Source organism: Phacochoerus africanus, chromosome 3, assembly GCF_016906955.1.
Source record: "Phacochoerus africanus isolate WHEZ1 chromosome 3, ROS_Pafr_v1, whole genome shotgun sequence".
NCBI classification, from domain to species: domain Eukaryota; kingdom Metazoa; phylum Chordata; class Mammalia; order Artiodactyla; family Suidae; genus Phacochoerus; species Phacochoerus africanus.
This window is the reverse complement of record NC_062546.1, coordinates 89,245,645-89,270,673: the sequence shown is the minus strand read 5'-3', so window position 1 is coordinate 89,270,673 and position 25,029 is coordinate 89,245,645. Positions and strand designations below refer to the sequence as shown.

The 25,029-nt window shown below is 38.8% G+C and overlaps 1 protein-coding gene across 8 annotated transcripts in view; it reads left to right on the top strand.

Moving 5' to 3' along the window:
* The window catches only part of C3H2orf76 (chromosome 3 C2orf76 homolog), a 66,324-nt gene that overhangs the window by 16,957 nt on the left and 24,338 nt on the right, over positions 1–25,029 (top strand). For 2 of the 8 annotated variants that reach the window (XM_047772110.1, XM_047772112.1), the window contains exons 2-3: positions 9,493–9,559; positions 11,145–11,289. In XM_047772110.1, the coding sequence (XP_047628066.1) occupies positions 9,539–9,559; positions 11,145–11,289 (166 nt within the window). In that variant the 5' untranslated portion in view covers positions 9,493–9,538. Of the gene's footprint in view, positions 1–1,275; positions 1,938–9,492; positions 9,560–11,144; positions 11,290–16,708; positions 16,860–25,029 lie in introns of those variants that run through there. The other 6 variants (XR_007133957.1, XM_047772109.1, XM_047772115.1 and 3 more) reach the window with 4 other exon arrangements.

Sequence of the window (25,029 nt, the reverse complement as noted above, 5' to 3'; positions counted from 1 at the left end):
TATTTTACAGTACTTAAATTTATGGAGTAGATATGACTACAAAATATTTTAGGTTTTCAAAATGATACACCTTGGGAATCTGTTAAACTTCAACTCAGATATACCCCTTCTCTGAAACTTGCCTGTTGCAGAAAGGAAGGTCAGTCGGTGCATTCTTTTGCCTGGTGTAGACTCTTTTCCATGCTAGCTGCTTGAGTATTGAGTGCTTTTCTACACTTAAAACTTCTAACTCTGAAGCCCATTTTGGATTCTCCTCCATTCTCTTACAAAAAGGTCAAAAGAGCATGCTTTCTTCAAATACTGGAAGGCAAATGTACTTTTTTTTAGGGGGGGTGCGGGTGGTAGGGAGGGTAATATAGTCAATCCTCATTCACAGATTGTGTATTTGTAAATTTGCCTACTCACTAAAACTTGTAATTCTAAAGGCAGTACTCAGAGACTTTCTTGGTCATTCCCCAGTGTACTCAGAATGGTGATCCCTGTGAATCAACAAAGTTCATGTTCCTAGTTGAGGTCAGAATCAGACCCTGAATTTCCCCAGGAGCAGTGGTTCAGTACTCAAGAAGTCAATGTTTGAGACCACTTTACAGATACCCACTGCAAGTAACCAGAATCAGCTATAGTTACTTTGTACATAGGCATGATTTGTGCTTATAATAATGCTGGACTGTGAGCTTTTTGTTCATCTGAGGAGCCCCTGCACCCCCAGCTGGTGTACAGCTCTTCAACTCAGAACTTTGCCACAGAGAGAGGTGCCAGCTGGAGAATGAGAGCCATTGGGCTGTTAGGGAACCTGGCTTGCAGTTTGTCTTGCCTTTCCCTGACCAATGCGTGCTGAATTTCCATCTTCCCTATTCACACTGCTGGAGCCTGGGCCATAAAAAGCAGTCCCAACCTAATGTGTAAGGCTGGTCCTCTGGGATGGGTGGGTACTGAGCTGCATCCATTCTTGGCTCTGATAATGCAGTGTGTTACCTATCAGGGATCTGGGAGCTGCCTGTGAGGGGTTCCTACATGGATTTTGTGTTTGCTTTAGGGTTTTTTTTGGTCCCCCCCCCCCCCCGCTTCCAAAGCACATGGAGGTTCCCAGGCTGCGTGGAGCTGTAGCTGCTGGCCTACACCACAACCACAACAATGCAGGATCCGAGCTGCATCTGTGACCTACACCACAGCTCAGGGCAACCCCGGATCCTTAACCTGCTGAGCAAGGCCAGGGATGGAACCTGTGTCCTCATGGATGCTAATCAGATTCGTTAACCGTGGAGCCATGACTGGAACTCCGTTTGTTCCTTTGTTTTTAAGTGTTTTGCTTTGCTTTGGGTATGGAGTTTTCTTCATTACCCCAAACCATCTGTGTAAGGTATCAGCCAGAACAGGTTTTTTTATGCAGGGAAGTTTTGAAGTCCTTCCTAAGCCTTAGGCACTGTTACTTTTCAAATCTCCACCCTACATCTTAAGAAATGTACCAATATCCTATATTTAATCTAACACATAGTTATAAATAGAGTTGAATTGCTGTTGAAATATTATGTGTTGTAAGTAGCTACCTAAATGTTAATTTTGATTTTTAAAAATTTTCATGTTTTGGCCATTTCACTTTCTGGTTTTTCTTCATGTCTCACACACTTTTGTGGGCCCTGGAAAAGCTCATAGAACCTGGGTCTATGGCTGTAGTGTAGGACTGCTGTGTCAGGAGGAATTCAGGTGTTCCTCAGCCCTGCAGTTATTCACACATTGATGGAGGCTGTGATGTGTCTCATGACACACATGTTGCTGGATTTACAAAAATAAACCATAAATAAACGACTGCAGTACAGCATGGCCAGGTGCTATGGATGGAGAAGGGCCTTTGGCTGAGCTGGGGCAGAGGAGGAGCTGACTGTGACGCTGTCCTGGAGCAGATGGTCCCAGGCCAGATTTTAGAGGATGCCTTCAAGGTGAGGAAATGAGGGACCCAGGGGGTTTGGAGAAAATCTAGGGGTGGAGAGGTGTGGCAGAGGCTTGGAAACAGCCTTGTATATCTGGGAAACTATGGGCTTTTGCTGTTGCTGGGTGATATGTGGGTTGTGGTGGTGACAAATACCATCTGAGGGGCAGGGAGGGGTTGAGTATGGAAGCCACATTACACAGGTGTAGACTCGTCCTGGCACATGACTTCCTTCTAGTATCTCTGACTGCTGAATACTTTTTGGATCTATTTGATGTCCCTCTATACATGTCAGTAGTATAATAAGCCTTCAACCCTCTCTGTCCTTTATAGTGTTTGGTGAGTACTGTATTGTTTGCTTTTGTTTAGTTAGCTCTTTTTTCTTAAAGGAAATAGAAGTACTTTATTTTTAAAAACTAAACTACCTTAATGTATACCACAAGCATTAGAATAGTGCATGTTTCAAAACACATAATCATTATTAAAACATCAAGCCATCCAAGTATCCATTGACAGAGGAATAGATAAGGAAGATATGGTACACATATGCAGTGAAATATTACTTAGCCATTAAAAAGAATGAAATAATGCCATTTGGAGCAATATGGGTGGACCTAGAGATTATCATACAAGTGAAGTAAGTCAGAGAATGTAAAATATCAAATGATATCTCTTATATGTGGAATCGTAAAAACTGATACAAATGAACTTATTTACAAAACAGAAACAGACTCCCAGACTTCAAAAACAAATTTACAGTAGCCAAAAGGGAACAGTGGTGGTGGGGGAGATAAATTAGGAGTTTGGGATTAACATAATCACACTTTTATATATAGATAATCCTAGCACAGGGCCTCAATATTCTGTAATAACCTATATGGGGAAAAAGATCTGAAAAAGAATGGATATATGTATGTGTATAACCGAATCACTTTGCTGTACACCTGAAACTAATACATTGTAAATCAACTATACTTGAAAATAAAATAAAAATTAAATTTAAAAAATCAAGCAGTATTAAAAATATATAAGGCAAATAACAGTCTCTTGGATTTTTACCATTCAGAGATAACTCCTGGCAACATTTTGGTAAATGTTGCACTGGACATGTTTCTATGCTTATGATGCATACGGAGCATCTGTGGTTTTCTAACTTGTTTTTTCATTCACTACTATGTCATAGCCATCTTTTATTTTTATTGAAAAACATTTTTTTTGTCTTTTTATAGGGCTGCACCTGCGGCATATGGAGGTTCCCAGGCTAGAAGTCTAATTGGAGCTGTTGCTGCTGGCCTCTGCCAGAGCCACAGCAATGCCAGATCCGAGCTGCTTCTGTGGCCTACACCACAGCTTATGGCAACGCCAGATCGTTAACCCACTGAGCAAGGCCAGGGATCGAACCCACAACCTCATGGTTTCTAGTCGGATTCATTTCTGCTGTGCCACAATGGGATCTCCTAGCCATCTTTTAAAGTTAGTATCTCTAGATTTATTTCACTGTTTAAGGCAGCAGGTGATTTTATTTTATGGTGTGACATAATTTACTTAACTAGGTCTTTATTGATAAACATTTAAGTGGATTCTAATTTTTATAAACTATTAGAAGCATGTGAATAGAAAAAACTTCCTTGAACATACATCTTTTGAACTTATCTTCTCTTAAAATAATTTCACTATGAAAAATTAAAATTTTTGTATGATGAAGTCCCTCATATACCCAGCTTCAGCAGTCACTAGTGTTCTACCATTTTAAAATTTTTAAATTAAAAACTTTTTGTGTGGTTCTATTTTTTAAGGGTCACACCCATGGCACATGGAAGTTCCCAGACTAGGGGTTGAATTGGTGCTGTAGTTGCTGGCCTGTACCACAGCCACAGCTATGTGGGATCCAAGCCACATCTGCAATGTATGCCACAGCTCATGGCCATGCTGGATCCTGAGCGAGACTAGGGATTGAACCTCATGGATACTAGTCAGAATCGTTACCACTGAGCCACAATGGGAACTCCTCTACCATTTTTTTAATCTACACATCCATAATTGTTTTTCCTCTGTCAGAATATTTGAAAGCAGGTGCCAGTCATAATATCATTACACCTATATACCTCAGTCTTTTAATACTCCACTACACAAAACATAATAATATTAAATAAATAGCATTAATTTCTAACATTATATAATATGCAAATCAGGGTCCATGCAAGGTCTAAGCATTGGTTGATATATCTGTTTTAAGACTCTTTTAGTTTATAACCTTCTTCCCCTTCTGTATATCTCATGCTAACTATTTGTTGAAGAAACCAATTCATTAGAATTTTCTACAGTCCGAACTTGGCTGAAAGTCTCCTTGTGGTGTCATTTAGCTTGTTCTTCCAGACACTATCATAGCCCATAAATGGTGAGTTAGATCCAGATGCTTGACTCATTTGTTAGGTTTGATTACTAAGTTCAATTATTTTCAGCCCCTGAAGTATCTATTCTAAAAGTTTCCCATCAATCTTTTTACCTAATGATTTTGGCACCCCTTTATAAACATTGCCTACCTTCATTATTTTGTTAAGGTTTTCAAAATGGTGGCTTTTAGCAGCTTTTTATTTTGAGATAAATATAGATTCACATGCAGTTGTAAGAAATAATATAGAGTGATCCCTTTATGCCCTTCACCCAGTTTTCCCCAAGGGTAACATCTGGCTTCAGTGTAGTCCAATAGTTCATTCAGGGAATTGAGGTTGATACAATGTATGGACTGTATTGAGATTTCAGTAGTTTTACCTCTTTTTATGTGTGTATGTGTGCACATGCATGTGTATTTAGTTCCGTGCAATTTTATCATGTGTAGATAAATGTGGATAATACCACAGTCAAAAGTCAGAAAATTTCCGTCACAGGGATTTCTCATGCTACCCTTTTATTTTATTTTATTTTTTTGTCTTTTTGCCTTTTCTTGAACTGTTCCCATGGCATATGGAGGTTCCCAGGCTAGGGGTCGAATCAGAGATGTAGCCACCGGCCTATGCCAGAGTCACAGCAGCACAGGATCCAAACCGAGTCTGCAACCTACACCACAGTTCACGGCAATGCCGGATCCTTAACCCACTGAGCAAGGCCAGGGAGCGAACCTGCAACCTCACGGTTCATAGTTGGATTTGTTAACCACTGAGCCAGGACAGGAACTCCTCATGCTACCCTTTTATAGCCACAACCACCTCCTTCCCTCCCTGCTAACCTCAGCAAAACTAATATGTTCTCCATTTCTATAATTTTGTCATTGTAAGAATGATATATTAATGGAACTTCACAGTATGTAACTTCTGAGATTGGCTTTTTTCTTTCAGTTTAATTCTCTTGAGATCCATCAAAATTATTATATGTATTAATAGTTTATTCCTTTTTATTTCATTATATGGCTATACCAAGTTGGTTTATGGATATAACAAGTTGGTTTAACCATTCACATGTTGAAGGACATTTGAGTTGTTCACAGTTTGGGGGTATTATGCGTGAGTATGCCATGAGCATTCACATGTAGGTTTTTGTGTGAAAATAAGTTTTCGTTTCTCTGACATAAATGCCCAAGAGTGCATTTGCTGGGTCATATGATAAACCCATGTTTGTTTTTGGTTTTTGGCCATGCCTGTGACATGAGGAAATTCCTGGGCCAGGGATCAAACCTGTGCCACAGCAGTGACCTGAGCCATAGAAGTGGCAATGCCAGTCCTTAACCCTTTGTGCCACCAGGGACCTCCTGCACATGTTTAGTTTTGTAAGAAACTTCCATAGTCTTTTCCAGAGTGACTGTATCAATTTGCATTCCTACCAGCAATGAATGAGACATCTAGCTTCTCTGCAGGCTCACCAGCATTTGGTGTTATCACTGTTTTATTTTAGCCATCCTGATAGGCATGCAAATCATGATTTTTAAATTCTATCCTTCTTTCTGTGCTTTTTAGTTGTAATTTTTCTATAAAGGAAAACTTTCTTCATCAGCTATTTGGTAACCTTGAAATACAGTCTATGTAAGAGTTTGGTTATTTTTCCCATTTCAACTCCCCCACCCCCACCTTGGTAAGCCAGTTTTCAGAAAAACAAGTGCCCTGTTTTCAGAGTGAGTAATTGGCTTTTTAAAAAGTGTCATTATAAACTCATAGCTTTTAAAATATTTGATGTGATTGTCTTCTCTGGATAAATTAGTAGAAGAGAAACTGCCACGTCAAAGTGTAAGCAAATTTGAAATTTTTGATGTCGATTACCTCACTCCCCTCCAGAAAGGCTGTATCATTTTATGTTTGTAGCAATAGTATATAATATATTTATTTTTCTAGATCCTTGCCAACACTGGTATGGCCAGTTTTTAATTTTAAAAACTTTACTAGTCTGATGGCAAATTGATATCTTACTCTTTCTGTTTTTAGTTCTTTAGTTACTACTAAAGTTGGTCATCTTTTCATGTTATTGACATCTTAAAAATTTAGCCAATTAACTATTAATTACTTTTACCCATGTTTCTATTAGGATATTGGTCTTCCATTTTTTATTTTATCTGTCAGCCTTTTTCTTGATGGTTGCTACCTTTTATTTGCTCAGAAGGGTCTTTCCTACCTTAAGATTATAAAAATGTGTATACATTTTTGTGCCTCCCTGTGATTTTACAGTTACATTTAAATATTTGTTCCACATGCAGTATATTTTGTATAAGGAATGAAGAGTCCAACATTACTGTTTTTCAGATGTCTGACCAGTTTTCCCAATGCCATTAATTAAATAAACTTTGTTTTCCCCCCAGATGTGAAATACTACTTTTACACTAAATGCTCCAGTATTAGAGTTCCCATCGTGGCACAGCGGAATCCAACTAGGAACCATGAAGTTGCGGGTTCCAAACCTGGCCTCGCTCAATGGGTTGAGGATCCAGTGTTGCCGTGAGCTGTGGTGTAGGTTGCAGACGTGGCTCGGATCCCAAGATGCTGTGGCTGTGGTGTAGGCAGGCAGCTGTAGCTCTGATTCAACCCCTAGCCCTAAAAAGAAAAAAAAAAGCTCCAATATTGAGTCTGTTTCTGAGTTTTCTGTTGTGTTCTACTGATTTGTCAGTCCTCAGTGTCACAGCTTAAATTTCTTTAGCTTGATTGTCCTTTAACATTTTTGTTATTGGATTTTGTAAATACATGAAAATCATCCCAGCTTATACATGTACTATTCTTATATGTCTGGCTGTTGTTTTTGTAGCGTGTTTTAATAATTGGTACTACTGCTCTCTTTTCTTTTTCTTTTTTTTAAATGATTTTAATTTTTTTCCATTATAGCTGGTTTACAGTGTCTCTTTTTTCTTCTTTTATGACTTTGCTAAGCTTACAAGCCTTTTCTTCCAAGTAGATTTTAGAAATATTTGTGACAAATCCAGATCACCCTATTCTGATTGAGATTTTTTGTTTTATGTTCTGATGGAGGTTTTATTTAATCTTTAGAACAATTTCGGGAAAATTGACTTCTTTAGAACTTTGAGCCTTCATAGTTAAGAACATGGTCTACCATTTCATTTATTCAAATCTTTTTTCACGTCCTTCAATATTTTTTATTAATTTATCCCTAAATTATTGCTTCTGGTTTCTCTGTCCTTTCATTTGAGTCTTTTAAGCTTGGTCAGTTTCACAAAACAGAAACAGCCTCACAGACATACACATCAGACTTGTGCTTGCCAAAGGGGAGGAGAGGGAGTGGGATAAACTAGGAGTCTGAGGTTCCATTTATAACAGATAAGCAATGAGGTCCTACTGGGAACTATATCCAGTCTCTTGGTATAGATCATGATGGAAGATAATAAAAGAAAGGGAATGTATGTATATGTAAGGCTGGGTCATTTTGCTGTGCAGCAGAAATTGGCACAACATTGTAAATCAACTATAGTTAAAAAACTTGATCAATTTTGTTTTTTTAAAGTAGGTCAAGCCTCCTGGGAAGATGTCACGCTTATAATCTGTAATATTGGCTTTTCAAGCTGTCTCTTCAGTATGTCTGCCTCCCTAAACTAACGTTTAGTTAGTTTCCCATAGTCCTTGAGGCAAATTAAGTGATGGTTTCATTTTGATAGTAGCTATTATGATTTAGTTACTGAGTATAAATGACAGCAAATTTCTGATAAAGATGAAAGTACATTGTTGGCCAAAATTAGATATTAATGCAAATTTGCAGTGTCAAATTGAACACTTCAACTATTAAAGTATAATATTTGGGCAGCTTTTTATTAAGTGAAAAAACACACCTACAATTATAAAAGTTTCGTAAGGCATACATGTGCCAGCCTGCTAGAACCTCCTTGGTTAAACCATTTATATGATTTACTTCACTGCACCTGGGAATGCAGTATCTTTGTCTACTGCTTGCACAAGCTATCTTTATGGCCAAACCTATTTAATCCTAAGTAGACTGTTGATAAAAGTAGCTACTGTTTATTGCAGTCCAACTGTATGTTGGGGCTAAGGGGTAAAGTGGATAATTAGATTAGATCTGTCCAGCCCTAAACTCTTTGGGAACTTGGATTGCATTCTAGGCCTTCCCAGCATGTGTGGGTGATGTGTGTGATGTATTTTATAGGGCTTCTTTGTTGTTTTGTGGGCTAGGTGACAGGAGGAAGAAGCTGGTCATAATTTTCAAAAACATTTTAACACTGCTTCTAAAATATGGAATCTTTTCTAATATCCCTTTCTCAAGACAGTCTTTATTAAGTACGTCAAGTATATTTTAAATTGTAAATTTGTAGATGTCTGTTGAACTGCCATTATTTGGTCCATTCTAGGATCGGAATTTGGGGTGAGCACTGTAAAACCAGATTTAATAATAAATAGTAGAGCACCTAATATTAGAATTATTGGATTTAATGTAAGATCATTAGTCACAAATTATAAAGTGAATCCTTATTTTAAAGGGAAAATACTATTTTCAGTTTCTTAAAAACCACTTGTTTCATTATAAACAGTATGCTAACTTTAATTACAGATTATTTTATGCATTAAAACAGCTTGAACCTTTGCTTTTCATACATAATATGCTACATGTTCTGTCGAACATGAAATATTTGTATAAGCATTCTATGATTCAGAGAGACTTCTAGGCCAAATTAGTGTGGCTTGTTCATATATATTATGAAATATTCCAGACACACTAAAAGGGATAAAGATTAATCATTGTATACGATCTCTACTTAACATCCTGCTTAAGATATAAAATGCCGCCAATATAATTGAAGCACCTATGTACTTCTAATTGCAGACTCTTTTCTTTGCCTCAGAGAGAGCAATTGATCCCCTTTTAAACATAATAAAAGCTATGTTTTTGAATTTGTATAAACTGTAGTGTGCTTTCATGCTCCTGTGTCTTGCGTTTTTTCCATTCACCATACTGTTTCTGAGATTCATCTATGGTGATATGCATACTTCAAGTCCATTCATTTTTACTGTTTGAGCTATTTCATTGTATGAGAATGCCATAATTATCTGTTTAACTGTGAATGGACATTTAGTTTCCAGTTTTGGCAAGTAACAAATAACGTTACTATTAATGTTATTTTACAGTTCTTGTGCACATATGTGAGAGATTCCCTAGGGTACCTGCTTATGAATGAAATTGCTGCATCAAAAGGTATGTGAATCTTCAGCTTTACTAAATATTGCCACATTGTCCCCAAAAGTAGCACCCATTTGAATTGCCCACAGTGGGTAGGTGGGAGTGACGTTGTTCTACACCCTTGTCATCACTAGATATTGTCAGACATTTTAGTTTGTTGGTTTAATAGCTAATATATCTCATTGTTATTTTGAATTTGTCTGATTAGTGGTGAGGTTGGATATCCTTTCTTTCTTGCTTGCTTTCTTTTTTGGCCTCACCTGCAGTATATGCAAGTTCCCAGGCCACAGATCTAATCCAAGCTGCAGCTGTGACCTATGCCACAGCTGTAGCAATGATGGATCTCAATGATGGGCCAGGGATTGAACCTTTGCTGCCGCAGAGACAACACCAGATCCTTAACCTGCTGCGTCATAGCAGGAACTCCTGACATCTGATGTTTATTGTATTACAGATGTTTAGTACTTGTATATTATGGCTGAAAGTTGTATGCAAAGTGGAAAACATGAAGTAGTTACTACTAGTTTAAAATATACCATAATTGTATTCTTAAAACATTGGCAACTTTGCAGATTTTTTGGAGGAAATAATTTTGGGTGATTTTTCCCACAGAATGAGAGAGAGCATAGAATTTGGAATCAGATTAGTTCTTGAATCCTGGCTCCATTGTTTATCAGTTGTATGACCTTTGGCAATTAGTGCAATCTCTCTGAGTCTTTCCATTCTTAAAATGAGTATAATAGGGAGTTCCCATCGTGGCTCAGCAGTTAATGAACCCAACTAACATCTATGAGGATGTGGGTTCGATCCCTGGACTCGCTCAGTGGGTTGAGGACCCTGTGTTGCCGTGAGCTATGGTGTAGGTCACAGACATGGCTCAGATCCCATGTTGCTGTGGCTCTGGCGTAGGCCAGCAGCTATAGCTATGATTGGATCCCTAGCCTGGGAACCTCCATATGCCGTGGATGCGGCCCTAAAAAGAAAGACAAAGTGAATATAATACCTCATAGTTTGGTGATAGAATTAAATCTGATAAGATTAACACCTGGTACATAGGACTAATACATAGTTTTAGAGTGAAATAAAACAGTCAAATTAAACAATAGTATGAAAGATGGATGGTACCATGGCATGTGATTAAATCAGTCCTGAAATCTGGCAGCACTTGTGAGATTAAAACATGACCTGATAGTTGATGCTAATGTAAATGTACTTCATCTCAGGGCCAGATGAGGGGATCACTGGTGTAGCAGTCATGGGTATGCCGTATGCTACTATCTCTGTTGAGTGCAACCCCACTTCTCCCCTGGCATGCACGCACGCATGCACACCCTGTGTCAGTTGTGTTCATCTTCTGTATCCTGTCAATTTTCTGCCAGTCACAACATCAGTGACTATGTTAAAGGTGTCCAGGATCACAGTGGGTAGGTGGGAGTGACGTTGGGCCCCTTGTGGTTGCCCCGGGATCTGGGGACTCTGTCGGTAACTGTGCAGTGTGGGAGAGATGGGCTGGGTGCCTGAGAGCTGATGGCAGAAATTCAGGCTTGTACATAATTATAAGCTGATGTTATTTAGACTGTCCTTGTGTCCCTTATCACAGGAACTTCTTCACATGGCTTCTGAAGAAGTGACCATTACAGTTCGTCTCATTCGTTCATTTGAGCATCGCAATTTCAGACCTGTAGTATATCATGGAGTTCATTTGGACCAAACCGTAAAGGAATTTATAGTATTTCTTAAGCAAGGTATGAAATGTCTCAGTCACTTTGTTTTATTAGTATTTCAAGAAAGTTGACTATTAGATTGATAGTAATCTTTTTTTTTTTTGTCTTGTTGTTATTTCTTGGGCCGCTCCCACGGCATATGGAGGTGCCCAGACTAGGGGTCGAATCGGAGCCTCTGCCAGAGCCATAGCAACGCGGGATCTGAACCTCGTCTACAACCTACACCACAGCTCACGGCAACGCTGGATCGTTAACCCACTGAGCAAGGCCAGGGATCGAACCCGCAACCTCATGGTTCCTAGTCAGATTCGTTAACCACTGTGCCACGACGGGAACTCCTGAGATTGATAGTAATCTTTTACAAACACTTTGAAAGATATTTAATCTGTGTCCTAAGCCAGGTGCGAAGCTAGCTCCTGCTCTGGGCTTGGCACCAGCGCGGTAACTCCCCAAGGCTCATTAGCAACGTGAGTGCCCTGGTCAGGGTCTGTCACCATCATGTTTGGCTTTGCACTCTTTTCTTTTTTTTTAAATAAAAAAAAATTTAAGGTCTAGGTTTGCTCATAACAAATTGGCTTATGTATTTGGAGATTGCTTAATAAGGGAGTGTACTAAAAAAAAAAAAATAATAAGGGAGTGTACTGTTACCCAGCTGAGCACGCAGAGGGCCTGGTGGGGAGCGTGGCAGGAAGGTGGCAGGCCTCTGTCTGTATAGCCAGGAAATCATGAGAGCTGCTGGTTGTTGTGGGCACAGAGTGATGACGCCTCACTGGTGCTAGAGTATCATTTCAAACTTAAAATACAACAGGCATGAACCTTAGCTTCATTTTGATAGATCCTTGGTGGGTTCCTAAACTTTGTTTTTAATTATTACAGTGTTCCAATCATCAGCATTTGATGAAACATCTAGAATAAGCTTTTATTGTTTTAATTGAAGTGTAATTTATATGTGGTATAATGTACAGATCTTAGTGTACAGTTCCATGAATATTGACAGATGTATCCAAGTTTTGACTTTATATCCAACTTCATTTTTTTTTACATTGATATAATTTCAGACCAGGGAGTTCCCGTCGTGGCTCAGTGGTTAACGAATCTGACTAGGAACCATGAGGTTGTGGATTCGATCCCTGGCTTTGCTCAGTGGATTAAGGATCTGGCATTGCCGTGAGCTGTGGTGTGGGTCACAGATGCGGCTCGGATCCTGCATTGCTGTCGCTCTGGCGTAGGCTGGTGGCTACAGCTCCGATTAGACCCCTGGCCTGGGAACCTCCATATGCTGCAGGAGCAGCCCAAGAAATGGCAAAAAGACAAAAATAAATAAATAGATAAATAAATTCACACCAAAAAAATTGCAAAAGTTCCTGCATGCTCTTCATACAGATTCTCCAAATGTCAGCATTTTGTTACATTAGTTTTTCTTTCTCCTCCTCCTCCCCCCTTTCTTACTGCCCACCCTGCACCATTTTTTCTTTCTGAACCATTTAGAAGTATTTGCTGATATGATTCCCTTTAACCTCTAAATATTTCAGTAGGTATTTTCTAAAAACAAGGACTTCATTTATATAACTGTAGTACAGTGATGAAAATCAGGAATTTAAAGTTGAAACAATGCTATTATCTAATTTACAGACCTTATTGAGATTTTACTTATCCCAATAAGGTCCTTTGTAATATATATAAAAAAAAAACAAACCCAAGGTCGTGTGTTGGTTCAGTTCCTTTAATCTGAATTAATTTCTTTATCCTGGAATCTGTTAATGTATTTCATCATATTGGTAGTTTTGAGTAGTTCAGTCCTGTTATGTAGAATGCCTCCCTCAGTTATGGCTTTCCAGTGTTTTCTCACAGTTAGATTTTGGCAGAGAAATCATAGAAGTGATGCTGACTTCCCAGCGCATCACATCAGGAGGCATGTGCTGTCGACCTGGCCCCATTACTGGCAGTGGTGACTTGAAGATGTTGGTTAAGGTGATGTCTGCCAGGCTTCTCCACTGTAAATATTTTTTTTTTTTTTTTTTAGGGTTACACTCGTGGCATATGGAGGTTCCCAGGCTAGGGGTCTAATTGGAGCTACAGCTGCTGGCCTACACCACAGCTCACGGCAATGCCGGATCCTTAACCCACTGAGTGAGGCCAGGGATCGAACCCACAATCTCATGGTTCCTAGTCGGATTCGTTTCTGCTGCGCCCCGATGGGAACTCTTCCACTGTAAATTTTGATTGTGATTGAAAAGTAACTTGCAGGGGAATAGTCTGAGACTATGAATGTCCTGTTACTTCTTAAATTTCATCTACTAGTTGAGTGTTCTTTGATGATTCTTGCCTAAATCAGGTTTTTTAATAATGATTGGTAAATGGTGATTTTTCTTATTCCACCATTCCTTTTATATATATTAGTTGTTTTTCTACGGTTAAGGAAGAGCTTTCTACCCTTCCCCTCAATCTGTACCCCTGCCCCATTTTTTAAATCTTTTGTTTATGTCATTGTGGACTCATGGATTCTTACTTGATTCAATAAGAATTATAATTCTTTAGTATCATTATTTTATTTTGATATTCCAGTAATCCCCACCTGGGCTGGTGGTAGCCCCTTCAGTCTGGCTCCCTGTCCTTTTAACAAGTCTCCATCCTTCTCTGAGCACTTTCTTACATTTTGGTATAAGACGTTCTGGACTTGTCCTATTCATTCCCTATCCCAGCCCTGAGATTAGCCATTTCTCTGAGGAGCTCTGATTCTGGAGAGTTACTGGAAATAAAGATCCTGGTTTATGTGTGTGCAGTATAAGTTGTACTTTTAAAAATGTAGTGAATTCTTGACATTTTACTTCCTAGTTGACTTTGTAAAATTTCCAAACTCTTCTCCCTTACTCTTTTTTTGGGGGGGATGTCTAATTTTGAGAGGTATTACTGCTTAGTATTATTTGCCTAAGAATTATATGATAGAGGCATATAAACCCATACAGAAGACAGACTAGTCAATCTACTTGTTCAGGAGAGATTGAGAGTTGGTACTAAGATAATTATAAGAGTGTCCTGCTTTTGAAAGGATATCACCGAAAGGGTATTCAGGTTTTGAAGTAAAAACAAATATGTACATTTTTTATTTAAAAATCTTTGTGTTGGAGTTCCCATCATGGCTCAGCGGAAATGAATCTGACTAGTATCCATGAGGATGCAGGTTCTATCCTTGGGCTTGCTCAGTGGGTTGGGGACCTGGCGTTGCAGTGGCTGTGGTATAGGCCAGCAGCTACAGCTCCAATTTGACCCCCAGCCTGGGAACCTCCATATGTCGCAGGTATGGCCCTAAAAAAAAGAGAAAAAAAAAAGAGAAAAAAAAGAAATAAAAATCTTTGTGGGTATTACGAGTTACAGTGTTTCTTAGTGTTAATGTAGTAAGTTCTACGGTGTTCTTGATATATTGCAGAATAGGTTCTGTTGAAAGTCCTTGAGAATAAGATGTAATCTTCAAGCTGTTGCAGTGTGGAGGGAAGATGAATTCACCGCAGGGTCACTGTGTTCTTTCCTTCCCAAATACCATAGAATGCTCCCCCCACCTGGGGGTTGTGATGTGGATCACAGCCAGATGCCCAGTCCAGCCTTCTCATGTTTTTCAGCTGTGTTAGCAATAATATAAACACTACTTGTTTCTATTGCGCATGTAGGAAATGTGTTCTACTGATTAAAAGATAAACTTTGGGGTTTAGATTTTTTGAGTTGTATGCTTTGTGCCTTTGTCATCTGAGTTGAAGTTCTGTGGAAATTTGCAAGGTTGGTGAATGAGGGTAAATTCATAATTACCTTCATAACAAAGATGAAATAGCTTATTACTGAGGAGTTTTTGAACTAGTAATAATAGCAAACATTAGTGTGTATCAGATACGGTGCTAAGAACTTTAAGCATATTATCTTATTGCATCCTCACAGCCTTCTTCTACATTAGGAGTTATTATCCCCATTTTACAGGTGAAGAAACTAAGGAACAGAGAAGTTAAGAAATTTGCTTAAGATTACATGGCTAATACAAGGCAAAGCTTCAGTCCAACCTAGGCAGTTCAGCTATACAACATGTACTCCTAAACATTACATTAAGTTGCCTCTTTATTGTTTTTTAATTTTTAATTTTTTGGCTTTTTTTTAGAGCTGCATGTATGGCGTATGGAAGTTCCCAGGCTAGGGGCCGAATTAGAGCTGCAGCTGCCAGCCTATGCCACAGCAACACAGGGTCCAAGCCGTGTCTGTGACCAACACCACAGCTCATGGCAACACTAGATCCTTAACCCACCAAGCTAGGCCAGGGATTGAACCCTCGTCCTCATGGATACTAGTCGGGTTAGGTACCGCTGAACCACCACGGGAACTCCAAGTTGCCTCTTTATTCTTTTCTACTGCCTTGCTTGCTTATGTAGGATCTCTGAAATTAGTAGATTCACTCAGTGGCAAAAGAGGTTTTTTTTTTTTTTTGTCTTTTTTTTGGCATTTCTTGGGCCGCTCCTGCGGCATGTGGAGGTTCCGAGGCTTGGGGTCTAATTGGAGCTGTAGCCACCAGCCTATGCCAGAGGCACAGCAACGCAGGATCCGAGCCGCGTCTGCAACCTACACCACAGCTCACGGCAACGCCGGATCCTTAACCCACTGAGCAAGGGCAGGGATCGAACCCGCAACCTCATGGTTCCTAGTCAGATTCGTTAACCTCTGCGCCACGACAGGAACTCCGGCAAAAGAGTTTTGAATTTAGTTCATTTTGCTCTAGAGTTTTGAACATTGAAACCTGGAAGTATGTTTGACATTGTGGTAGAGTGAATCTTGCACAGACAGAAATGGTCACTGTGATGAATGACCTTTTGGCATTATTTTAGATGCTTTCTTGCCTTTCTAACTTGCTTTTCTTATAGTCCCTTTGGCCATCTTTAGCTTAACCTTGTCTGTTCCCGTAATTATCTGTATTTCTCCCTCAGTCGAGAAACTGGTTAAATTTGATTCATTCTGCAGTGAGAATCACTCTACCACAACATTATGTCATTAAAACTTAAAGTTGTATAAATATAATAAATAGAAACTCATTTATAAATAAATAAACATATAAGTGTATAAGATTATGTTTATATATAAGTATATGAGTATATAAATATATAAATATAGTTTTTTTAAAAGCCATACCTGTAGCATATGGAAGTTCCTGGCAATGGGTAGAATCATAGCTGCAGATGCTAGCCTACACCACAGACATTATATGTACTGCTTTTGTGTTTCAGTGGCAGTTACATAGTTGTTACGGAGACTGTCTGACTCACAAAAACTAATATTTATTATTGGCCTTTAAAAAAATAGTTTGCTAATCCCTGATGTCAGTGATTCTTCTCCAAATTGCATCACTGCAGGAAGCATTTGGTGTCACTTTGTTCCATTATTGGTGATATTTATTTATTTAACTTACTAGATCACTGGTTTATTATAAGAGGATAACTCAAGAACAGCAAGATGGAAGATATATATGGGGCAAGACATGAAGAAGGCTGCAGAGCTTCCTTGTCCTCTTGGAGAATGTCACTACCCCTGGTATCTGTGTATTCACCAACCTGGAAACTCTGGTGATAAATATTTATTTAGGTCATTTGGTTAAGGAAATATCTGCCAGATTTCTCTGTTGTAGAAGTATCTCTCTAACCAATAAGTAGTGTATGGAGTGATTAACATTGAGAGTATATGCATATTTTGTTTTCTGTAGTTTTAATATCTACCGGTGATTCTTACCCAAATTATTGGTGGATGTAAAAATTGGAATTTTTCTTACTCTATGAATCCTTCTGCATTTATTACCTGGCATTCTTCTGTAAAGAAACACTCCCCTGTTGCCCCTCCTAATTAGAAACAGGATAATTTTGCAGTAGCAAAGTCATAGCATATTATCACCTTCAATATGATGTTGAGGTGACACTATCTTTTTTGTACTACAAAATATACTGTAGATTCTTTAGTTTACATTCTTAATTCTGGAGTTCTCGTTCTGGCTCAGCAGTTAATGAACCTGACTAGTGTCCATGAGGACATGGGTTCGATCCCTGGCCTCACTCAGTAGGTTAAGGATCCGGTGTTGCCGTGAATTATGGTGCAGGTCGAAGATGTGGCTTGGATCCTGCGTTGCTGTGGCTGTGGTGTAGGCCAGCAGCAACAGCTCCAATTCAACCCCAGCCCGGGAATCTCCATATGCCATGGGTGCGGCCCTAAAAACAACCAAAACAAACAAACAAAATTTTTAATTCTATAAATTTAAAACAAAATAAAACTCTATTTTCTTTTGTTATGACTTAACAGAATGAAAGTATAGCAACAAAGAAGGTATGCTAACTTAAGCATGGTTAGTTGTTGCCTCTCGGAAGCGGGGTAATGGGACTAGGGAAGGACAGAAAGAAGGTTTCAACTGTATCTTGTGTGTGTGTGTGTGTGTGTGTGTGTCTGTCTGTCTGTCTGTCTGTGTGTGTCTGTGTGTGTGTCTGTGTTTTTTTAGGCCTGCACCTGTGTGGCATATGGAGGTTCCCAGGCTAGGGGTCAAATCGGAGTTGTAGCTGCCAGCCTATACCACAGCCACAGCAATGCGGGATCTAAACCATGTCTTTGGCCTATGCTACAGCTCATGGCAATGACGGATCCTTAACCCACTGAGCAAGTCCAGGGATTGAACCCACATCCTCACGGATACTAGTCAAGTTCTTTAACCACTGAGCCATGATGGGAACTCCTCAGCTGTATCTATAGTCCATATTATTGTATTCAACAGCACATTTAAAAAATTTGGTTGGTGTGGAGTTCCCATAATGGTGTAGTGGTTGACGAATCCGACTAGAAACCATGAGGTTGCAGGTTCGATCCCTGGCCTTGCTCAGTGGGTTGAGGATCCGGCGTTGCCGTGAGCTATGGTGTAGGTTGCAGATCCCGCGTTTCTGTGGCTCTGGCGCAGGCCGGTGGCTACAGCTCCAATTGGACCCCTAGCCTGGGAATCTCCATGTGCCACGGGAGAGGCCCTAGAAAAGGCAAAAAGACAAAAAGAAAAAATGATTTGGTTGGTGGGCTAAATGAATTTTTTGTTCTCCATACTTTCTTTTTTATTTTTGCTTTATCTAGGGCCACTCCTGCAGCATGTGGAGGTTCCCAGGCTGGGGATCTAATCAGACCTTTTGCTGCTGGCCTACACCAGAGCCACAGCAACGTGGGATCCAAGCCGAGTTTGCAACCTACACCACAGCTCATGGCAACACCGGATCCTTAACCCACTGAGCAAGGCCAGGGATCGAACCGCAACCTCATGGTTCCTAGTCGGATTCATTAACCACTGAGCCACGACGGGAACTCCTCTCCATACTTTTTATGTTTAGATTATTTCATTATTAAAATGCATCTTGATATAGCTTAACCTTGGAATCTTAAAATAATATCTGATAGAACTCCTCATCAGGTTAGAATGTTGGCATAATGTTCTGATTAATGTTGGGTCTTTGGTATTCTTGCCTGTACATTGAGTTAGTCGGGTTTATTTTTTTCCCTTAAGTTTGTACTTTCTTAAAAGTCTTTAAATGTAGGTTCAGGATCTAATAATATGTTACAAATTGTACTACTTCTATTTTTAGAGCCCTTACTATGAGGTAAAGTATTATTTTATTGTCCATTGATATTTTAATAATTTTCTGATTAAAGATATTTACTGTGACGTTCAAGCACACACACACATTAAAGAGTTATAGTTTATAAACCAACAAAAGTAGGGTAGAGTAGAATCATAAACTGTCAGATAGTCAATTTAAAAGAAGATAGAAGAGGAACTAAAGAATAGATGAACAAACAAACAACAAAGAGCGCAAAGTAGTAGGTTTAAATCCAACCATATCAGTAATCACATAAGTTGTAAATGGTCTAAACACCTCAACTGAAAGACTAATATAAAACAGGAAGTCCCAATTGCTTACAAAAAAAGTGCTTTATTGTAAAATCAGTTAAAAGTAAATGATGAAAAAAATAATACCGTGTTAATACTAGTCTAAAGAAAATTGGAGTGACTATGTTAACATCAGATAAGGTAGGTTCAGAATAAAGAATATTATTAGGGATAAAGGCTTTTGTTTTATCATGATAAGATATCAACTAATCAAGAGAACATAATGATCCTAAATGTTTATGCATCTAACAACAGAGATTCAATTATATGAGATCAAAACTAAGGAGAACTTTAAGGAGAAATAGATGAAGCTACAATTTTTGTGGGAGATTCCAACACTCCTCTCTCAATATTTTCTGAAACAAGTAGAAAATTAGCACGTATATAGAAAACTTGGAAGATACTATTAACCTAAATTGATGAAACTGACATTTATAAATACTCTACCCAGCAACAGCAGAATCCACATTCTTTTCAAGTGCACAGAAGACATTTACCAAGAAAGAGACCATGTTCTGAGCCATAAAGCAAGTCTTGATAAATTTAAAAGAATTTGAATCATGCAATGTATGTTTTCTAACCACAGTAGAATTAAGTTAGAAATCAGTTAACAGAAATATCTCTGGAAAATCCTCAAATGTTTGGAAATCAAATAACATACCTTTTTTTTTTTTTCCTTTTTTTCTTTTTAGGGCCTAACCCATGGCACGTGGAAGCTCCCAGGCTAAGCAGGGTTCTAATCGGAGCTACAGCTGCCAGCCTATGCCACAGCAACGCAGGATCCGAACTGCATCTGCAATCTACATTGCAGCTCATGGCCAACGAGACCAACCCACTGAACGAGGCCAGGGATTGAACCTGCATCCTCATGGATACTAGTCAGATTTGTTTCCACTGTGCCACAACAGGAACTCCACAAATAACATATTTCTAAATAACCTATGAATAAAAGCAGAGATTAAAAAGAAACTATTTTGGGAACTGTGGTGCAGTGGATTAAAAATCTGGCTTGTCTCTGTGGCATGCCAGCTCTTGATCCCCAGACAGGTACTGTGGGTTAAAAATCTTGCATAGGCACAGTGGGTTAAAGATTCAGCATTGTTGGAGTTCCCGTTGAGGAGTAGCGGAAGCGAATCAGAATCCAACTAGGAACCATGAGGTTGCAGGTTCGATCCCTGACCTCTCTCAGTGGGTTGAGGATCTGGCGTTGCTGTGACCTGTGGTGTAGGTTGCGGATGTGGCTCAGATCTGATGTGGCTGTGGCTGTGGGGTAGGCTGGCAGCTGTAGCTCCAACTAGACCCCTAGCCTGGAAACCTCCATATGCCTTGGGTGCGGCCCTAATAAGACAAAAGACAAAAAAAAAAAAAAAAAGATCCAGCATTGCCATAGCTGTGATGTAGGTCACAGGTGTGGCTTGGATTTGATCCCTGGTCTGGGAATATCTGTATGCCATGGGCATAGTCAAAAAAGGAGAAAAAACAAGGAACCTATAGTGAACTGAATAAAAATATATACACAACTTTTCAAAATTTGTGGGAAGCAGGTAAAAGAGTACTTAGCAGAAAATTTATGGTACTAAATATGTCTAATGTAAAAAAGAGAAGAGGACTCAAGTAAGAGATTCCAGCCTTTATGTTAAGAAACTAGAAAAAGAAAAGCAAATTAAACGTAAAGTGAGAAATAAAGATTATAGCAGAAAACAAAAACCATAGGGGAAATCAATAACAACTAAAGCTGTTATCAAGCTTTGAGATTGATAAAATTGATAAAGCTGTAGCCAGACTAATCAGAGAAAAATTAAAAAAAAAAAAAGAGAAGACACAATTATCAGTATCGGGGTGAGAGTTGTTAATCACTACAGATTCTTTATAGATATTAAAAGAATAATAAAGGAATATTTTGAACAATCTTATGCCGTAAATGTGTTATCCTAGGAATGTCTACAATTCCTTGAAAGACCCACCCAGGCTACCAAAGTTTACTAAGAACAAACAACCTGAATAATTATGTATTTTAAAATGAACAGTAGTTAAAATATACTTCCACAAAGAAAACTCTGTTCCCAGATGGCATAACTAGTAAATTCTACCATTCATTTAAAGAAGAAAAAAATCCCAATTCTGCAGAAACTCTCCCAGAAAATGAAAGGGGAGGAAATGTTTATCAACCCATTCTCTGAGGCAATCCTTATCCTGATACAAAAACTAGAAAAGTAATTAGAAGAAAAAAAAAGCTATCAAACAATAATTTTCATGCATGGAGATGTAAAGATTCTTTTTTTTGTTTTGTTTTGTTTTTTGGTCTTTTTGTCTTTTCTTGAGCTGCTTCTGCGGCATATGGAGGTTCCCACGCTAGGGGTCTAATTGGAACTGTAGCCACCGGCCTATGCCAGAGCCACAGCAACGCGGGATCCGAGCTGCATCTGCGACCTACACCACAGTTCACGGCAATGCGGGATCTTAACCCACTGAGCAAGACCAGGGATCGAACCTGCAATCTCATGGTTCCTAGTTGGATTCATTAATCACTGCACCATGATGGGAACTCCAGTTGTAAAGATTCTTAACCAAATATTGCAAATCGAATCCAACAATATTTAAAATGGAATAATACATCAAGCCCATGTAGGATTTATCCTAGGGATGCAAGAATGGTTTACCATTCACAAATCAATGTAATTCATAATATTAATAGATTAAGGAAAGAAAACCATATGGTTATTTTATTAGATGAAAATTAAACCCAACATCCATTTCTTCCCTCCTCTCTGTCCTTTCCTTCCTTTCTTTCTTTCCTTTGTCACACCCATGGCGTATGGAAGTTCCTGGGCTGGGAATCGAATATGAGCCAACTGTGGCCTACACCACAGCTGTGGCAATGCTGGATCCTTAACCCCAAGGTTCCCACAGTGGGAACTCCCCCCAAATCCATTTCTATTAGACACTCTCAGTAAAGTAGGAATAGAAGGGCACTTCCTTTATATGATAAAGGATATTTATGAAAAAGTGTGATAAATTGCATCTGTGTTGGAAAGGAAGAAGAAAAATTATCATTACAGGTGACGTGATTATCTATGTATAAAATTCTGTGGAGTCTATTCCACCACTGCTAGAGCTAATAAGATGCGTTTGGCAAGACTGCAGGATACAAGATCAATGTACAAAAATATTTGTGTTTACTAGAAATATATAGTTGGAAAAAGAGTAATAGCATCAAAAATATGAAATACTTAGAATATATTTGCTAGAGTTGTAAGACTTTTACACTGAAAACTCTAAAACATCACTGACAGAAATATTAAAAGAACTAAATAAATGGAGAGATATATTGTATTCATTGATCAGCAAACTCAATGTTAAGTTGTTGTGTCTTCTCAAAACAATGTATAGATTCCAATCCAATAAAAAATCTCAGCAAGCTTTCTTTTTCTCTTCAGATAATGTCAAATTTATTTTAAAGTTTAGAAATGTTATTCTAACCTATTCAAAAATTATAAGGAAAGTGAAAAAGACCTGTAGTCAAGATAATTCACAAAAAGAAAAAAAGTTGGAGAAATTACACTGACTTTATGACTTACTGTTATAAAATTATATCAGACAAGACAGTGAATGTGGTATGGATAGATGACGTATGTATCAATGAAAATAGTCCAGAAATAGCCCTACACATATATGTCTAATTGGTTTTTGACCAAGGCACTTTGAGGGGTACAAGGTAATCCTTCCAAAAAAGATCCTGGAATAATTGGACATCCATATGCAAATGGCCTCAACTCTTACCTCCTACCATATGCAAAAATAATTTGAAATTGTTGAAGACATAAATTTAAAAGCTGAAGCTATAAAACTTCTTAAGACACGGGAGAAAATCTTAGAAACTGATTTTGGTAAAAGTACAGTACAATGAACACAAATTATAAAGGAAAAAAAGTTGGGCTTCATGGAAATTAAAAACTTCTGCTTTTTAAAATACACTGTTAAAAAAATGAAAAGGCAAACCACAGACTTGGAGAAAATGTTTGTAAAACATATATCCAACAAAGGATTTATATCTAGAATAATAGTAACTAAAAAAGAAACCAAAGTCTTGCTACTCAGTAGTATGTTTTGAGCAGCTGCCATGTGCTGGCACTGTCCTAGGTTTTGGGAAGAAAAGCCGTTGTGTCTTATTATTTTTTTTTCCTTTTTACATGGCTGCACCTGCTGCACATGGAAATTCCCAGGCTAGGGGTTGAATCAGTCACTATAACGGGGGATCCAAGCTGAATCTGCAGCCTCTGCCTTCCTTAGCTTGCAGCAACACCGGATCCTTAACTCACTGAGTGAAGCCAGGGATTGAATCGCATCCTCATGGAGACTCTGTCAGGCTCTTAACCCTCTGAGCCAGAATGGGAACTCCTGTTGTGTCTTAATCTTAAGGAGTTTATGAATTGGTAGGGAAGAGAGACCTAAATAAGTAAAGAGATAAAACTATAATTGTAAAAAATGTAGAGAGATAAGTAAAGAGATAAAAGTAAAGAAATAAGTAAATAAGTAAAAAAATGTAAAGATATAAGTAAAGAGATAAAACTATAATTGTAAAAAATGTCATGAAGGGAGGAATATGAGAGGAAACCCCTCTTTTCTCAGGGCTGTCAGGGAAGGCTTCTTTGTGGGAGTGAAATGAACTGAGATCAAAAAAGAGAAGGAGGAGAGGTCCTTCTGTTTGTCTCTGTCATTTTCTCCTCTCAGATATCCTGACTGAACTAAGACAGTGATTTGTTTTTTTCATCCCTAGACATTTCTAAATGATAATTTTGTGGAGCCATCTGTTCTGTACCTTATGCCTTCAGAGTGTTTTGTTGTTTAGTTCAGGAAATAAAAATGCCAATAAATTAAACAGATTTAATTCTCCTTTCTTATGTTTAATCAATACTTCATTGGCTCGTAATTCTAAAGTGGGTAAGAAATGAAAAAGGATAAAATGAAGGTCTGTGCACTGGTAATCTAAGGCAGAGGTTTCACATGGGGGCCTGACAGGCATATCTGGAATCCAGACAGGTTTCCTTTTGTCCACAGTACTTTATAGGCAAAAAACCCTCACCTAAACCCCCAGACTTTTAGCATTTCCATTTAAATCTTTAGGCGACCAATTAGACCATTATACTGTCTGCAGCCAGTATAATGTCTCTTGCTCATACCTCACTGCCCACTCCTGTTTGCCTGATCTCTCAGTCTCTGTCATCTGTTTGGCCTTCTGTGATTTTGTTTGTCTAAGAATCATCTCAGCAGGTTTTTGTTTTGTGTTTAAATATGCCTGGGACTGGCCTTCTGTGAGTCTGAGCTACTGGTGTGGGGCTGGGTGATCCTGCTATGTGGTAGCTGAGGCGATAGTCCTGGCTTTGTTTCAGGATTCATGGGTGCATGTATTCTCAAGAATGGGGACTAGCAGTTCCCCTTGTGGCTCAGCCGGTTAAGGACCTGATGTAGTCGCTGTGAGGATGCAGGTTGGATCCCTGGCCTCGCTCAGTGGGTTAAGGATCCAGCGTTGCCACAAGCTTGGTGTAGGTCACCGATGAGATGCGGCTCGGATCCAGTGTTGTCCTGGCTGTGGCGTAGTCCTCAGCTACAGCTCCAATTCGACCTCTAGCCCAGGAACTTCCACATGCTGCAGGTGTGGTCTTAAAAAGAAAAAAAAAAAAAAGAAAAAAAAAGGGGTGGGGTGGGGACTTGTCTCAGTAACTTTTTATTTATCATGTCCTTGGACTACTTGATAGTATATAGTTTAAATGCTTATAACATAAATGAGTAAAATTATATTTTAATTTTGAGATGTATATAACTTTTAAAAG